This window comes from Metopolophium dirhodum, chromosome 4 (genome assembly GCF_019925205.1).
Source record: "Metopolophium dirhodum isolate CAU chromosome 4, ASM1992520v1, whole genome shotgun sequence".
NCBI classification, from domain to species: Eukaryota; Metazoa; Arthropoda; class Insecta; order Hemiptera; family Aphididae; genus Metopolophium; species Metopolophium dirhodum.
In genome coordinates, this window is record NC_083563.1 from 312,374 (window position 1) to 330,078 (window position 17,705).

Below are 17,705 nucleotides of genomic sequence, written 5' to 3' on the forward strand. Positions count from 1 at the left end.
TTGCAAAACCAATATATATTCATACTCAGAATTTAAAAAGTATTCAAATACTAATACTCGAATAATTTACAAACCTGATAATCATTAATAGTGAAAATGCACATTCTGGAATTTATTAACTATTTTTTTAGGCGAATTTTGGGTCAGAAACTGGTTCATCACTGACGTTACACAGTTAGTCACCATCTGACCATCATGCAAGACAATCTTAATTAACGCACATCGTGGCTTTCTTTTGACACGATGAAAGTTTCGTACTACCATGTATCTAGTAATGGACTGAGGAACTCGAAACGGCCTCGCGCGCGCGTATTATTATATTATTCACGGTCAGCTACATATCAATTACAAGCGATAAAGAGGGAGAGAGAGAGAGAGAGAGAGAGAGAGAGAGAAAGAGAGATACACAAAAAATAAAAAAAAATGTTCAGTGGGTTTATGGGATTACGGCTATTATGGTATTTTTCACGGAGTGTAAGTGGGAAAGTAAGTTCCGGGTGCTAACGCTACAGAACGTTGGCGAGAGAAGAAGACATCCGTCGAGACAGCTCAACGAACCAGCAGTGAGCTCTAGGACGCCGCTGTATCGACAATCCGCGGCTAGTGCGCGCAAAGTGCAGTTAGTAACCGTGTACCTTAAGTATTATTACGATCGTCGATCAATAGATCACCATAGTTGTCGGTTATACATTATCAGCTACAGTTACTATTGACGGTGTTGTTTTTTTTTTGTTTTCGTAATTTGTGCTTTGAAATTGTTCGTCTATACATTCGGTTTTTTTTTTGTTCATAAAATTACTATCTTTTGTGGATTAGAACAAACAACAACATGATGGCTAAACGAATGGTTCAAACAGTAAGTAATTTGATAATCAATTAAAATTAATACATTTTTTTTTTTAAATGTTTAAATGAAATATACAATCTAGTACCCTGGAGGCACAATAAGAATATGGGATAAAATATTACATTAACATGAATGGAATTGTTGAAAGAAGCCACCCAGTAGTGACACTTCCTATAAAATTAATACATAACTAACCAACTATTCACCGGTTTTAAAATTGTAAAATAATAGGTTTTGACTAGTATAAACACTATAACACTTATAAATAAATATATGAGAAATAATCGGTAAATAATACTAACAATCTACATACCAAATAATAATAACCATATTATTGGTTAAATAATTTAATTTAATTTTGTCCCTATTTTTTACTATTATTTAAAAAGATTATTTCTAAAAAAGGAATAGTTTTTGATACGATCCACGAGTGTTATCACAGTTAAAAATATCCACTTAAATATGATTTTTATTATTATTTTTGCATTATAACTTATTATTTATAACGTATATAGGTACATAATACAAATTCAGCTGACTATTCACCTAACAGCATTTTATGTTAAATAATAAATACTTTTTGAAATGTGTCATACCAGAGTATACAAAATTAAATAAAACTTGCGAAAATATGGAGTCACTGCATAATCATGTTTAATTAAATCGATTTTTGATATTTTGTTCTAAATTACAAAAACAAAATCGAACTATTTACATTTAACAGTAAAAAACTTATTAAAAGTTAAATGCTATTTGAAAATGTAGTTAACCATTAACTGACTATGGTCTTTTCAACTTAAACAGGAAAATGTAATAGGGACACGATTAATATATCGGCTATAGATATATTAAATTATTACTATGGTTCAATAATTTCAAAATATTTTTATGTCTGAAGTTTAAATTGTGCATAATTTAGCATATATAATAAAACAAAATGTCTTGGGTAATAAAACAAAGATTTGAGTATAATAGATAGAATTAATCATTAGCTAGTGTTACTCTATAATCCATAAAGAAAAATATGATGAAAAAATGTATAAAATGTCTATGAAACCATTGCCAACTACTGCTACTACTATAGAAGTATTTATATATTTATTGTATTTATTTATTTATTCATATTAGGTACCTAACCTTACTATCGGTAATCGATAATTAAACCCATAGGCACAATTTAGGAGGATACTTTGAAGGCCAGATTCCCGAATTAAAATATATACCCATTCCACTCCCTTAATTTATAAGTATCTGTGTCAATAACATTTATTTAGTCCCTCAAATATTGTACTTATAATATTAAAGGGCCACTATTCAAAACAAAATTCAAACCACTTCAAAAATGGTACTAAGAATTTAGTTAACATTTTTTCAATGAAATAATTTTATTTTTTGGCATATAACGAACAATTTAGGTTGAATAAATTATAAATGTTCATATAATATTCATGTTTTCAATTTGAAAGCGTTGCAATATTAATCATAATAACATTTTTAGAAAAATATTTCATAATTTATAAACAGATTTTCCTAAAAACATTTTTAATCTTTAGTTTTATGTAAACTTAATATTTATACTATAACTACCTAATGTATAATAGATACTTGTATACATTTTTTTAATGGATTTTTCAATAATAATTTATTGTTTCTTGAAAATCATTTTTAATGCAACCATTTACTTTAGTCTGTTAATACTGTATCTAATAAACATAAATATTATTAAAAGAATGATATTTCAATATGATACATTTTAAAATTTTAGGACTCTTACTTTAAGTGTTCAATTTATATTTAACTTTAGATTGAATTAATTAATAGTATTATATGAAGAATATTACAAGTCATATGCAATGGACTATTATTTTGTTACAAAAATTGTATTATTTTTCTTAAGAACATATATTTTTTTCATAAACAATATTTATACACAAACTATTTGTTACTTTAATTTATAGCTGAAAATTAAAGAATAAATAAGTAAAACACGTAAAACCCATATTAAGAAGCAATCCGTTAAAATAGAAATTAGTTTTAAAAATCCATATAAATAAAAGCACATAAATCACACGAAGGTAAGACATTAATTTTCACTTTTCTTAGACAACAAAAGAGAAGACCCCTCCCCTTCCCAATTTTACGTGTGAATTTAATATCTTATATACTTTCACGGTTTTCCACGAAGATTTTATTAGTGATAATTTACTAATACATTATTAATATTAAAAGAAAGAGATTTTAAAATCATTTAATTTCTTGAAATGAAATACTAACTAATAATTATTGCAAGAGGTGGTCTTTAAACTATTTTCTTTTGCTAAAATCATAATGTTCATATAATATACATATAATACATATAGGTAGGTATAATTAGTATCAGCTATATTAATACGAACATTTAAGAAAATTAATTTACAAAAATAATATCAATGACGATAATACTATTGTTTTAATTTTTAAATTTGTAGGTGATAATCAATTAGTTAAAAATTAAAATATAACTTGTTGAAATATGAATGACCCAAAATAAAAGTTAAACTGTTTTTTAATCACTATATTCATTAATCAATAATAGATCCATGGTATAATGAATCATGATATCTAAAATGAATTACATTTTGTACTTTTTATTCGTACTGAAACTTATAAAACATAATATATAAAGCATTTTAAATATATATAAACGAAATGTAATATATAACTATAACAGTGTAAACTGTATACGTAGATTCTATTTTATATTACAGACGTACCAAGAAGGTAGCACATTACAGTACTAGGTAAATTATAATCAATAACTGTACAATACTTATAACAACAATCTTCAAGGTAATTTTTTAATAATATGTACATATTATATTATACATTAATCTATATATATATATATAAATTAATGTTTGTCTGTCCTTTATGCATTCCTAAATAGCAGGACAGATTTTTATGAAATTTGTTACGTGTGCTCGAGTGGTTCCCGGGATGATTTAGCTTCTCAATTGGACCCGGTAGTGAACCTACCCTGGGAGATGCTTAAACAGGGATTTTGAGATTTACGATAGAAATGTTTGTTTATAAATGGTTGCTATTGGTTATAGGAGAAATAATTAGTGAAAATTAGTATTTATTATTTTATTGGTTGCAAATGGTTAATCGGGCAGATCAGGTACAAATATGCATTAAATCGAATTTTCACACATTTCCTACAAAGGTGGATGAGTTGCACTTACTGGCTTACACACAAAAGGAGTTGAACAATCACAATTTTTTTAAGAGTTGTCATTTTTACGGACAATGAAATGAGTTAGTATATAGTATATATTATGATATATATCGGATGTTTTATCTAAAATGCTCTTCGTAATTCAATACTTAAAAAGTCATAACTGTAATTTTTTAATTATTTTTTAACGATTACCATGACAAATATAAAACACAGAATATTATTTTTTATATATTTGTATACATCATTATAGGTATATATACATAATTCAAACACAAAAAGTATCAAAATAAATATAAATTATAATAACATATCGTTCCGTTCGACAAAATCTAATTAAGTATAGGTATATACTCAAAAGAAAACAATTTTTTTTTAGATTATGGTTCCTGCAAGGGTAGTGGATATATATATTTATTGAGTAATCTGCTCTGACTATATTAAATCGTTAAATTTTAACAATTAAGATAGATTTTTCTGTAAAATAAAAGACCAGAAACTTTACAAGCTGTACTTAGTACTAGTTTCTCAATTTGTTCACCATGTAACAAGATTATGTTTGAGAATACTGCATGCACTTTACATTTATAGTTAATCATTTCATACCAAGCTGGTCTCTAGATCATAATATTATAGTTCATAAGTTATTATGAATATGATATAATATAGAACTACATTTTTATAAAAACGTTTTTCAAATATTAAGTGAGAATGAACATAATTTAACAATGAATTTAGTCGAACCAATATTACGGTCGAGTAACTTTGTATTAGAAATTAATTACATAAAAATATCTTAATATATACTCAAAATTCAGCAAACTAAATGCTACGATTCTACAACGAATCTAAAAAATAATATACCGTCGTATAGTTGATAACAATTAAATAAAACCAAATGTAAAGGACACATGTATAGAACGCATTTAATTATTTTGAAAATTATATCACACGTCTAAATAAGTGGTAATTTCAATAATCTCTAGAACGCACAACTGTTAAAACAATAAAATTATAGAATGTACATAAATATCTATCAGTTTCTCATTCCACGGGTTTGCTAAAAATTATGAACGCATTTTTAAGAACAAATATTGGGAAATGTATAAAACAACTTTTTTAAAGTACCACCTAGAGTCTATACTCTATGTCTCTATAGCTTACCTTTAATCTATTTAGAATGGGCCATACGAAAAATATATTTTCTGAATCGATCTGTTAACATGAAAAGTGATTTTATGTTTAGGTATTATACAAACCATCACTTATAATCTGATACAAATTAATTTAATCTAGTTATTTTCATATACCTAGTAAAAAATATACCAATTGCAACAATTTTTTTTTATTTTGATATTTTTTTTATAAATAATACAATACGATTATAACTAGGTACCTACTTATTATTAAAAGATTCATTCTAATATTTACGAAGTATTCTTTATTTTTAGTATTTGTTTAAGTTTAAGTTTTAAAACGTTGAGATACAAATATTTTTACGAATTAAAAATGTTGTGAAAATTTCATTTTTTAAATCGCATACTTACATATTATATAACCTACCTAACTCAAACAATTTTCTATTGTAAAAAATTTCTATTTATAATTAATAATAAATAACAGATATAAAAACCTAACCTGGTATTTATATTGTCATATTGGTCCAGTGTAGATACCAACCTAGTATAAGTAAATTAGTAGGTACCATACTGGCTTACCAACTACATTTGGAAAGAATAAGGATAAGTTATTAAATAATATAGGTGGATATATACGAAAATATAATATTGTAGACATGCAGATAATCTTAAAGAAGCCGGATAAAATATTTATAACGTAATTAGTACATCCAATGTTTAAATGATATTTTATACTTATTATATTTTAACTTTCTTATATACACTACCTACACGATCAGTGATTACTGTATTAAAAAGTTATAACTCCGAAATGTTTTATTCAGCCGAGTATAATAGAATAGGTAGTCGTCCATCAACGCCATTTCAATACTGTTCTATAAAAATGAATAACAATGATTTCCAGTGAAAGTGTAATTCTATTTTTCACATATGTCAATTAATATCGTTTGTATAGTATTTGAAATGTAATTTATTTGTCTTTTCAAAGATGACCTGTCTTACTTAACTCGTACACGTATTGAAATTTAAAATACCATGGTCTATATTATTAGGTATAATAAAGCGAAAACAATAGTATCAACAAATTAAATAAACATAGCTATAAATGGTCAATTAGGTGATAACCAGAAGAATTATACTATAATTTAAATATAAGAAATCGTTAAACCGTTTCATTTTACTAATGCAGTTATAAGATTGTTTTACGATTTACGGTTTTATAAACATAGAAATATATAATATTATGTTAAGTATCATAAAGTCATGAAAATCAATCAATATAATTGTAACAGTGTTCTACATATTGGTTCCAAGTAGCTTAATTTTAAATTTGTCATCAGGTTCTGTTTACAATATACAGTTATTTTGTGTTCTATGTATTAATTAGCTTAAAAGACGTGAAACTGAAAATTGCAATATATGAATAAACTAAATAGTTTACATTTTACTTAACAATACCGGACCAACTTATCTGGAAATTTTTTTTTTTATTATTTCAGAACATAATTTTTAATAGTTTCTAAGTTTCAAAAATTTAAATTCAATCTCATCAATGGGGTTACTATTCTTAATCGCATTAAAAAGAAAAAATAAGGGGTCATAAACATAGGTCGAAGAATCGGTGCCAGTAGATGAAGGTCAACACATCAACTAGAACCAGTGGTCAGAAATGTTGTCCTGAACATCCGGTATATCTACCTATATTTGTGTGTTGTATAATACAACAATATTCATAACGATGCCCTGATCTCATTATTCTACTTTCATATGGACACCAGGTTAACAAATTATAAAAAATAAAATACATATGTATATACTATATAAATACAAATATATTATTTCAATTACAATGGATTTCCGCTTTACGAGTGATTGTTTTATTGGAATCTCTTTCGTAAAATCTGGTTGGTCCCGTACAGGCACTATGTACCGTAAGTTCTCTTTATACAGAATAATCCCATAACGAAACCACAACACCTCTCAATATACAGACGTGATCTCGTTGCGGAGTATACGAACTGTACAAAAATGGAATATTCTATTAAACTGTCTATTACACGCGACGTCGATTAAGAAAAAAAACAGACATGAAATCCTACGCGAATGGAAAAAGTGAGATGTTATGCAAGTTCCAACATACACAAGTATTATAGGATATACTAAATAGGATATGCAAAATTACGATGTGTCATACACACTACACAAATACTTTATACGAATTGCAGACTGTCAAATACTTGAACGAATGACGTAGCTATGTTAAATTAAAATACTAAATAGCTATATAATCTATATTAAAACATAAGTATAGGGCCTATACGTGATGTTAGAATAATTTGACATTCCTAGTATATAAGTGGTGTGTACTGTGTGCTGGCTGATCCGTGGGGACAACCATTTCTTAATAAATACCAACAAAAATCAACATGTTTATTTATTTTTCTTGAACATATTATATGCGCTTAATTAAGAGCTATTAATCTCAATAAAAAACAGGATATTGATACCAGGTGTTGAACGCTAATTTCGCTTTGATACAAAATTGTGGAATATCATTATTATTATATGTACATTCGATTATTCGAAAGCAACGATAAACCGTCGCATTAAAAAAAAACGATTGTGAGCGGATGGATCTCGGTTTTTCTAATTATATTTCAAATTACTGTACCTGTATAAATAAGGCATTTAAAAGAAAAACTGTTTAATTTTATTACAATACAATCGGAGTCTAAAAACAGTGTAAATACCTAGATACAATTGATGATATTTAAAATAATATCATAAATAGAAGAAATAATAATAAAAGAACGAATTTATAAAATATGGTTTATGAATAGTTAAAGGCGAGGGTGAGATTAATTAGCAAAACGCATAAGACGATAAATAGTGAAGTTTAGTATATAGGTAAACCCAGTAAGACGAGGAAACAGAATAAAAAAGTGAGGAGTATTTCGGTATGACGATTATATTATGATGCTCATAAGAATGAAACAATATTTTCAAATACGTAAAAATACATTAACTGTTTAAACTATAGTCTCAATAACTATAAATCCAAGCGAAATAACAGTGATATCAAAACAAAATAATTCTCCATTAATAATTATTAATTGTTGGTAAAAAAAATATCATTGGAAACGATTTTCGAGTAGATTATGTACATGAGACGATAATCCACTGGCTCAGATTTCTAAACGATAATCGCAGTTTTCGCATTATGGCATTAAGATATTATTAACGTGCAAAGTAACTATTAAGAAAATCTAAAACTTACCTTTTCAATAAACCAATAATATAAAGTTTAATATACCATAAGAACCATAGGAGCTTTTTACTACCAGAAGTAAATAATAATATACAGAAAATATAAAAACGAAAAAATTGATTTTAAAACCACTATATTCCTATTTCTATTAATCTAAAGTCTATAAGTATAAATAAATAGCATTGCATTAAATTTCAATCCCCCTTATTTAACATTTGATTACAAAGTAGTAGGTACATTTATCATTATTAAAAAAATATATTGACTAACTATATGAAATAGTAAATATTGAGACATTAATGCATGGTTGATAATTTCATATTTGATATTTATGCCTGTATTCACTATTGAACTCCGTTCATTCTTATTTCTTATAACTTTTTTAGATTCTGAGCGAAGCGATGAATGTATTGATTTTACGATGATGTGTGTTTTTTTTTTTTTTTTTGTGTCCGTCATAACCTTTTAGGACAGTAAAAAATTAAAAATCCTTAGTCACAGTTTTTATTTATAAGCATTTAAAGTTCAAATTTTGACAAAATACGGAAAAATCACGAAAAATAGCAAATTATTTTGAGTTGAGAATTCATTAAAATTTTTCTTTTTAAATCTAAGATTTGAAAATGTAATATAAGATTACTCATAAGTTTGTCTACCTTTATCAAAAAAAAAATGTCAACAAGAAACTTAAATTAAATTTTTATGAGCGTCTGAAATTCATATTTTTACAACATTTGATATTCACTTGATTTCTCATGTAACAACTTTCTTATTTTATTGTAATTAAAAATCGAATGACTGTAGATACTTGAAAATTTCACTGACTGTTTATATTAGCATTTTCTATACATCATAACATTTTGATAATATTTTGACACTTTTTGAGCTGTTTACGGACATTGTCAGTTTTCAATTTTTTTAGTTTTTTTTTCTATAAATATCAATAAAAAATTTTTTGTCGGGTAAAAAAGCGTGAAAATTGAATATAAGGCTCCTGTTTTATCGTTCTAATAACAGTTGAAAAATATTAAAAATACATCGGCACAATTTTTTTTTTATAAGCATTTAAAGTTCAAATTTTGACAACATTTATCAAATTTATAATTTATTAATTATTTTGTAGTTAAAAATGTATAAAATGTTTAACTTTTATGGCTAAGGATTGAAAATTTAAAACAAGGCTCTTAGGCTTCACATAAATAGGTTATATATAAATTACTTTATTCACAATAATATCATCAAATATACTTGGTAATATCATAGGCTGACTGACCGTTTTCGCTCAGAATCGTTTTTCTTATACAATGATATTATATCATTGAATCCAAATTGAACACCATCCATTACAGTGACCCACTTGTAACCTACTGTACAGCAAAGCGACATCCACTTATCCACCTTTTTTTTATCTTTAACTCATCCTTTCTTAATCTTCCTAGCAATAAGTTAATAGAAACATCGACGGCCCTCACTCACTGGAACGACTCAACATCCGTATCCCTGGTAATACCAGACATAAAGATTCTTTTTACCTACCACTTGGCCGAAAATGCAACTTTGCGAAAAAATTCACCCCAAGAATGATGTTAATATCAAACAACTACCCATAATTTCGTACTTAGGTATAATTAACACTTTAATTTGTATTTTGTTCGCATAAACTTATTGTATTCATAATATCTTGTTTTTTTTTATATTACTAAAATACTTTTGTCTTTACTGTAATACAATCCAGCTGGCAATAATTATGAAAATAAAATAAATAAATCAGTAAAGTAATCACTACTTATCTTATGCTAGAACTATTTACATTTGTTTTCCACATTTTTCTTAAATGTACAGTATGTCCTATAACCCACATATGATACATACTATTATAGATAAAAAATATTATTTCGATAATAACCCACGTCTACAAATAAAATATCTTTATTATGCAAGCACATAAGCGTATATATTAATATACATAAATGCATATTAATATTATATTAATAAAATATAAAGGTAATTCAACTTATGCACACTAAAAAAAATACAACCAAGTTACGTCTATGTTGAAAAATACGTACATATAATATGTCACTTACATATTTCATTTATGGTTAAACAACAAAATATCCCTGACAAAATATCGCCGCAAAAATATTCCATTGCAAAATATCCCACGTAAAAATTAATTCAAAATTTAACCTTTATTATAACAGTTACGATTAGATTAGAAGTACCTAATAATCGCACAACAATAATCGCACTTTACCTATCTACAGTAATTGTGTGTTATTGATATTGATATTAACAACAAATTTAAATTTAAATACATACTGAACGACTCCGAAATATATGGTTTTCAGATGGTACGTTCAAATCTGTACCCAATAAAATCAACTGTATACTATTCACGGTAACATTGACTGTATTGTATATCCACTAACCACTTACATATATTTTAATGTGTAACAATAATGAAAATAGTTATTCCGAAGTACTAAATAAAATAAATATCCCAAATTTGCAACCAAAATCTATTGTGATGTATTTTGAACAGGCATTTATAAAATCATTTAAAGAATTTAAGCAATTGAATACTGTTGTAAAAGGATACGATGAAACAAATAAAAATAAATATTTAAAACCAATAGCTTATATAACTTGGTATTATAATTATACATAAATTAATTTTTTTCTAATTGTTTACGTAAAATATATTTTAACATTTTTATTTTGTACATTAGTCATCTATCTATGTAAGAATTATTTACACATCTACCTGTGCTACCTAATAATGAGTAAAAATTTCTTAAAAATCCTCATTTAGAATATTTAAAATTTTCATAATTTCTTGTATATTCTACAATCATTTCATATAGTTGAATTTTTTAGCAATGGGCCATATTATGTTATACATACAATAATAAGCATAGTTCTAATTTTATTTCACTACCTACCATAATTTAAATTTAAAAAAATTAACAGCGAAATTTCTTTACATTGATGTTTGGCAGCACACTTAAGGGGTATACGTCTAAATCATCACCTCTCTCCACACCATTATTACTATTTCATCTATTTTTCTACATAAGCAATATTGCCTGCCTGATAAATAATGATTGATATTAAAACTCGTAATTTATAAACAATGTAAATAAAGGTGGATAAGTGGATGTCGCTCTGCTGTACAGTAGGTTACAAGTGGGTCACTGTAATGGATGGTGTTAAATTTGAATTCAATGATATAATATCATTGTATAAGAAAAACGATTCTGAGCGAAAACGGTCAGTCAGCCTATGATATTACCAAGTATATTTGATGATATTGTTGTGAATAAAGTAATTTATATATAACCTATTTACGTGGAGCCTTGTTTTAAATTTTCAATCCTTAGCCATAAAAGTTAAACATTTTATACATTTTTAACCACAAAATAATTAATAAATTATAAATTTGATAAATGTTGTCAAAATTTGAACTTTAAATGCTTATAAAAAAAAATTGTGCCTATGTATTTTTAATATTTTTTAACTACTATTAGAATGATATATCAGGAGCCATATATTAAATTTTCACGCTTTTTTACCCAGCAAATAAAATTTTATTGATATTATTAGAAAAAAAAACTAAAAAAATTGAAAACTGACAACGTCCGTAAACAGCTCAAAAAGAGTCAAAATATTTTCAAAATTTTATCGTGTATAGAAAACATTATAATATAAACATTCAGTGAAATTTTCAAGTATCTACAGTCATTCGTTTTTTAATTACAATAAAACAAGAAAATTGTTACATGACAAATCGAGTGAATATCAAATCTTGTAAAAATATAAATTTCAGACGCTCATAAAAATTTAATTTAAGTTTCTTGTAGACATTTTTTTTTTGATAAAGGTAGACAAACTTATGAGTAATCTTATATTACATTTTCAAATCTTAGATTTAAAAAGAAAAATTTTTATGAATTCTCAACTCAAAATAGTTTGCTAATTTTTGTGATTTTTCTGTATTTGTTCAAAATTTGAACTTTAAATGCTTATAAATAAAAACTGTGACTAAGGATTCTTTTAATTTTTTTCATCTGCCTTTGAAACAATAACCTAGGAGCCTTCTATTAAATTTTCAAGCTTTTTTACTCAACAGATAAAATTTTAATGATATTTAAAAAAAAAAAACTAAAAAAATTGAAAAATGACAATGTCCGTAAACAGCTCAAAAAGAGTCAAAATATTTTGTAAATTTTATGGTGTATAGAAAATGCTAATATAAACATTAAGTCAAAATTTCATGTCCCCACGGTCAATTGTTTTAGAGTTACACCAAAAACCAAAATAGATTTTCTCGAAAACAGATTTTGCGTAAAAATTCTCGTTTTCTCTTAATTTTTCTTTTGTTTTTCACGTTTGAAAACAAATAAGAAATTTTTACTTTTGACCCCCTAAAGTACCAACTAGATTCACTTTCCTATCAGAAAAGTTACTATTGAAGAAAATCCAAGCACTTTTACTGTCCTAAAAGGTGATGACAGACACAAAAATAAAAAAAAAAAAAAACACACATCATTGTAAAATCAATACATTTATCGCTTCGCTCAGAATCTAAAACGTATTATGCTGAAGAAAAACTGTATAATTTAACATAAAATATAAATTAACAGATGAAATATTTTAAAACTGTTTACATAATTAGCATTTTCTATAATTTTTCTATAAAGGGTGAAGAGAAATGCTATATGAGTATAAGAATAGGTCATAATTACAAATTACCAATACGAGAATTTGAATTTAGTACACCTGTATACCACATTATAAACTATGGGTGCTAAAATTTGAATGCCCTTTTAAAAAATGCATAATAACCTAAATCCTCAAAAAAAAATGTCCTGAAAATATTCCACGGAATCGACCACAGATTTCTTCAGAAATCAAGATAAATTTGTGAATAGTTTTATTTGAAATCAGATCATCTTATGATGTAGTACAATATGAGTATTTATATATTAAAAATAAAAAAAAATACCGATAAACAATATACTATAAAGAGACTGATGTTATTCAGTTTGAAAACAATGATAGGTCATCGGATTTTAAAATATGTTTGAGCGCAACTTATTTAATTTATTTTAAATACTCAATACTAATAAAAATAATGTACAATAAGCTAGTATTTTAAAATTGATTGAACATTCACTTAAGAGATGAATAATTGTTTATTTGTATATAAATATTTATTTGTTTTATAATCAAGTTTAAAACTAAAATATCTTATAGTAATTACCCAAATTTGAAAAAATATTGTAAAAACATTTTAAAATTTAATGAGAAAAAATGATACGTTACTGATAATAATAAGTTAATTTTTTTATGAAATAGATTATTAACTTATAATTAAATAACATTTTATTCTTATTTCTTGTAAGTATCATCTGGGCCATAATCATTATTTTTTGGATTTTTGAATGAGAAATTACTTCTCATAACAAACAATATCTTACTTTTTTAAAATAAAGAAAAACCACAGACTTTGTAATTGCATTATAGTTTTAACCTAAAGAAGTATTTGTTTTTGTTACAGATAATATTACTAACTACTTTAATAAGTTTCTACAACACAGTAGAAGCTGAAGATAAGACACTTATTAGAATACGAAGAGAACCGCCTTCGAATTATGGACCACCAAAACCATCAAGACCCAGACCAGTTTATGGACCACCAAAATCTAGTGGTCGGCCTAAACCAGTTTATGGTCCACCACCAAAACCTCAATATGGACCTCCACCAAAGTCAAAATACGGTCCACCCAAACCAAACTATGGACCTCCAAAACCAAATTATGGACCTCCAAAACCTGTATACGGACCACCACCAAAGACAAAATATGGACCCCCTAAACCAGTATATGGCCCTCCATCAAAACCAATACAATCTTACGGACCACCAAAACCAGTTTATGGACCACCATCTGGAGGAGGATTTAAACCTTCCACTTCATATGGAGCTCCACCATCGTTTTCATATGGAGTTCCACCATCATCTTCATATGGAGCACCTCCATCATCGTCATATGGAGCTCCACCCTCGTCTTCATATGGAGCTCCACCCTCGTCTTCATATGGAGCTCCACCGTCGTCTTCATATGGAGCTCCACCGTCAACTAATTATGGAGCTCCACCGTCATCTTCTTATGGAGCACCATCACAAAGTCAATCATCTTCATATGGATCATCTTCTTTGAAATCTTTCCCTTCTTTAACATATGATGCTCCATTGCTACCCTCTTCTTATGGCGCACCATCACAACCATCGTCGTCTTACGGCGCCCCATCTCCTCCCTCGTCATCGTACGGTGCACCATCACGACCGTCGTTATCGTACGGTGCACCCACACAACCATCGTCTTCATACGGCGCACCGTCACAACCATCGTCATCGTACGGAGCACCATCACGACCATCGTCATCATACGGAGCACCATCACAGCCATCATCATCATACGGTGCACCATCACAACCATCGTCGTCTTACGGCGTACCATCTCCTCCCTCGTCGTCGTACGGTGCACCATCACGACCCTCGTCATCATACGGCGCGCCATCACAACCATCGTCATCGTACGGAGCACCATCACAGCCATCGTCATCGTACGGGGCACCATCACAGCCATCATCATCATACGGTGCACCATCACAACCATCGTCATCGTACGGAGCACCATCACAGCCATCAACATCATACGGTGCACCATCACAACCATCGTCATCGTACGGAGCACCATCACAGCCATCAACATCATACGGTGCACCATCACAACCATCGTCATCGTACGGCGCGCCATCACAACCATCGTCATCGTACGGAGCACCATCACAGCCATCATCATCATATGGTGCACCATCACAACCATCGTCATCTTACGGCGCCCCATCACAACCATCGTCATCGTACGGGGCACCATCACAACCATCGTCATCGTACGGGGCACCATCACTACCATCGTCATCATACGGCGCCCCATCACCACCAGCAACATCTTATGGAGTACCGACAAATAACTATAACGAACCATCTTCTAGTCATTCGATTTCAATAACCCCTTCTGTTTCACTTCCCGTCCCATCAACTGCATATGGAGCACCTTCTAACAGACCTTCGTCTTCATATGACTCTCCTTCTAAAGACCCATCATCATCCTATGGAACCCCAACTTCTGGATCATTTAGTTCGTTCGGGTCTTCTTCTCATAGTAACAACTTAGATTCATTTAATATAGGAAGTTTATTTAATTCCCGTACTCAATTTAGTGCACCAATACCTTCAATTACCTATGGTTCACCTAAAGGAAATGGAGACATTCAAGGCTCTTACAGTAGTATATCAAACTCTGTTTCATATCTAGAACCAAATTCTCATTCAACAATGGTCAACTCATATGGAGAACCAACTAATAAAAGAGATTCAAGCCAATTATCAGAAGACTCATTTCATATGGTTAGCTCACAATACAACACTCAGAGTCCAGATACACAAACAACGCCGTCAAACATATTACAAAGACGCCACAAAGAATCTTTAGAAAGCACTGATAGCGCGTCGTCTTCAAATTTAGATGAAAAACTGAAGGGGAAAAAAGTAGTTGTAAACGACAAACTAAATGCGTACTTAAAATACATAGCTAAGAGTACACAAAAGCCAGATATAGGTTTTCAGGCACCTAAAAAGACTTTTAGTTTTAACTACGAAGAATCACCATCTCAAGTAAACGATAGCCTTGCTTCACTAAGTGATAATTCTCCAATTAATCATAGAAGTAATGAATATAATTCTGAACAAAATTCAAGTGCTCATACTTATTCTGACAATCAATGGAAAATCACTGAAAGTCTATGATAAAATTACAAAATTCTGTATTTTATACTTTTATGTTAACGTGTTTAACTATTGTGAAATATGCAATATTATTTTGCCAACTCTCAAGTTCTAATACTTGAAAGAATGTTGTGGTATGAATATTATCAAATAACCTATTTTTTGACTATATTTAATGGTGAGTCACTTAAATTATATATTAAGATTTAGACGAATAAATATATACCATATTTAAATATATATATTTTACCTATGTACTTTTTTTTTGTTATGTCAAACTAAAGGTGAAATAAATTTACAAATTTGTATATTGAAATGTAATCACCACAGCACTAATGTAATGTAAAAGAGAGATAGTGATAAAAACACACTTTTTACATTAAAATCTAAAAATGTGTGATTTTTTTACTTTGTACTTAGCATATAAATGTATAATTTAATTTCAATATATTATTATAATAATTAAAATATAAGAAACACTATCTATTATAATATTATTTACCATATATTAAAAATTTTAAAAACAAAATTAATCATTCCCTCATAATATTATCATTTTAGTACTAAAAATATTTCAACATAGTACATCATAACCGCCACAAAATTCAAAATCGACAAATATATTAGTACATCTTATAATACATAATACAAATGTATATCGTACATAATATGCGTATTGCAGTATTGTATACACTATTAAAAATAAGTTCATTAATATGATATTATAATAAATAACTCAACTCAGTAGCGCATCTATAATTTTTTTATGGGAGTTACTAATGTTAAGGTCTCGTATTCTGTATACTCCATACTGATTGAAAGACTTTTTTTTAATCCTCAAAATGAATATGCTTAATATTTTAACTTTCAAAACAACACTATTTAATATGGCATAAATTCAGTTTAGCTTTTTTTTTTTTTTGAAATTTGCGTATTTTAACGAGTTAAGAATGATGGTGCAAAAAATTGAGGAAATCATTATTTTTGAAAGTTATATCCTTCCAAAGTTTGCGATTTTACGTATTCACAAGCATATGCACAACACTATACTTTAATGTCATGCCAAGCACCTATAACGAATAAAAATACGTTAAAATACGTAAAAAAAAATATCAAAATTTGTTAAGCAGTAAAGTACCGTGTTGTGCGAATGCGTATAAACGTAAAGTCGCAAACTGTGGAAGGATTCAAGAATATAATACTTCCAAAATGATAATTCTTGCAAATTCTTTTTTTCACCATCGTTCTTAACTCGTTGAAAACGTAGAAATGTTTCAAAAAAATAGTTCAAAAAAAATGCTGAGTAGCTGAAGTAAATTTGTTCCTCTGTATATTGTTTAGGGCAGCATTTCTGACGTTTCAGCATTAGGAAAAAATGT

At 28.0% G+C, this 17,705-nt stretch overlaps 2 protein-coding genes across 4 annotated transcripts in view; one reads left to right on the forward strand and one right to left on the reverse strand.

Annotated features, from left to right (window-relative positions):
- The window catches only part of LOC132942416 (neurobeachin-like protein 1), a 136,798-nt gene that overhangs the window by 104,918 nt on the left and 14,175 nt on the right, over window positions 1–17,705 (reverse strand). The gene's annotated exons all lie outside the window — the stretch shown is intronic.
- Window positions 432–17,123, forward strand: LOC132942417 (pro-resilin-like). Its single transcript, XM_061010763.1, has 2 exons — window positions 432–856; window positions 14,035–17,123. The coding sequence occupies exons 1-2, from the start codon at window positions 830–832 to the stop codon at window positions 16,345–16,347; spliced, it is 2,340 nt and encodes a 779-aa protein (XP_060866746.1). The 5' UTR covers window positions 432–829; the 3' UTR covers window positions 16,348–17,123.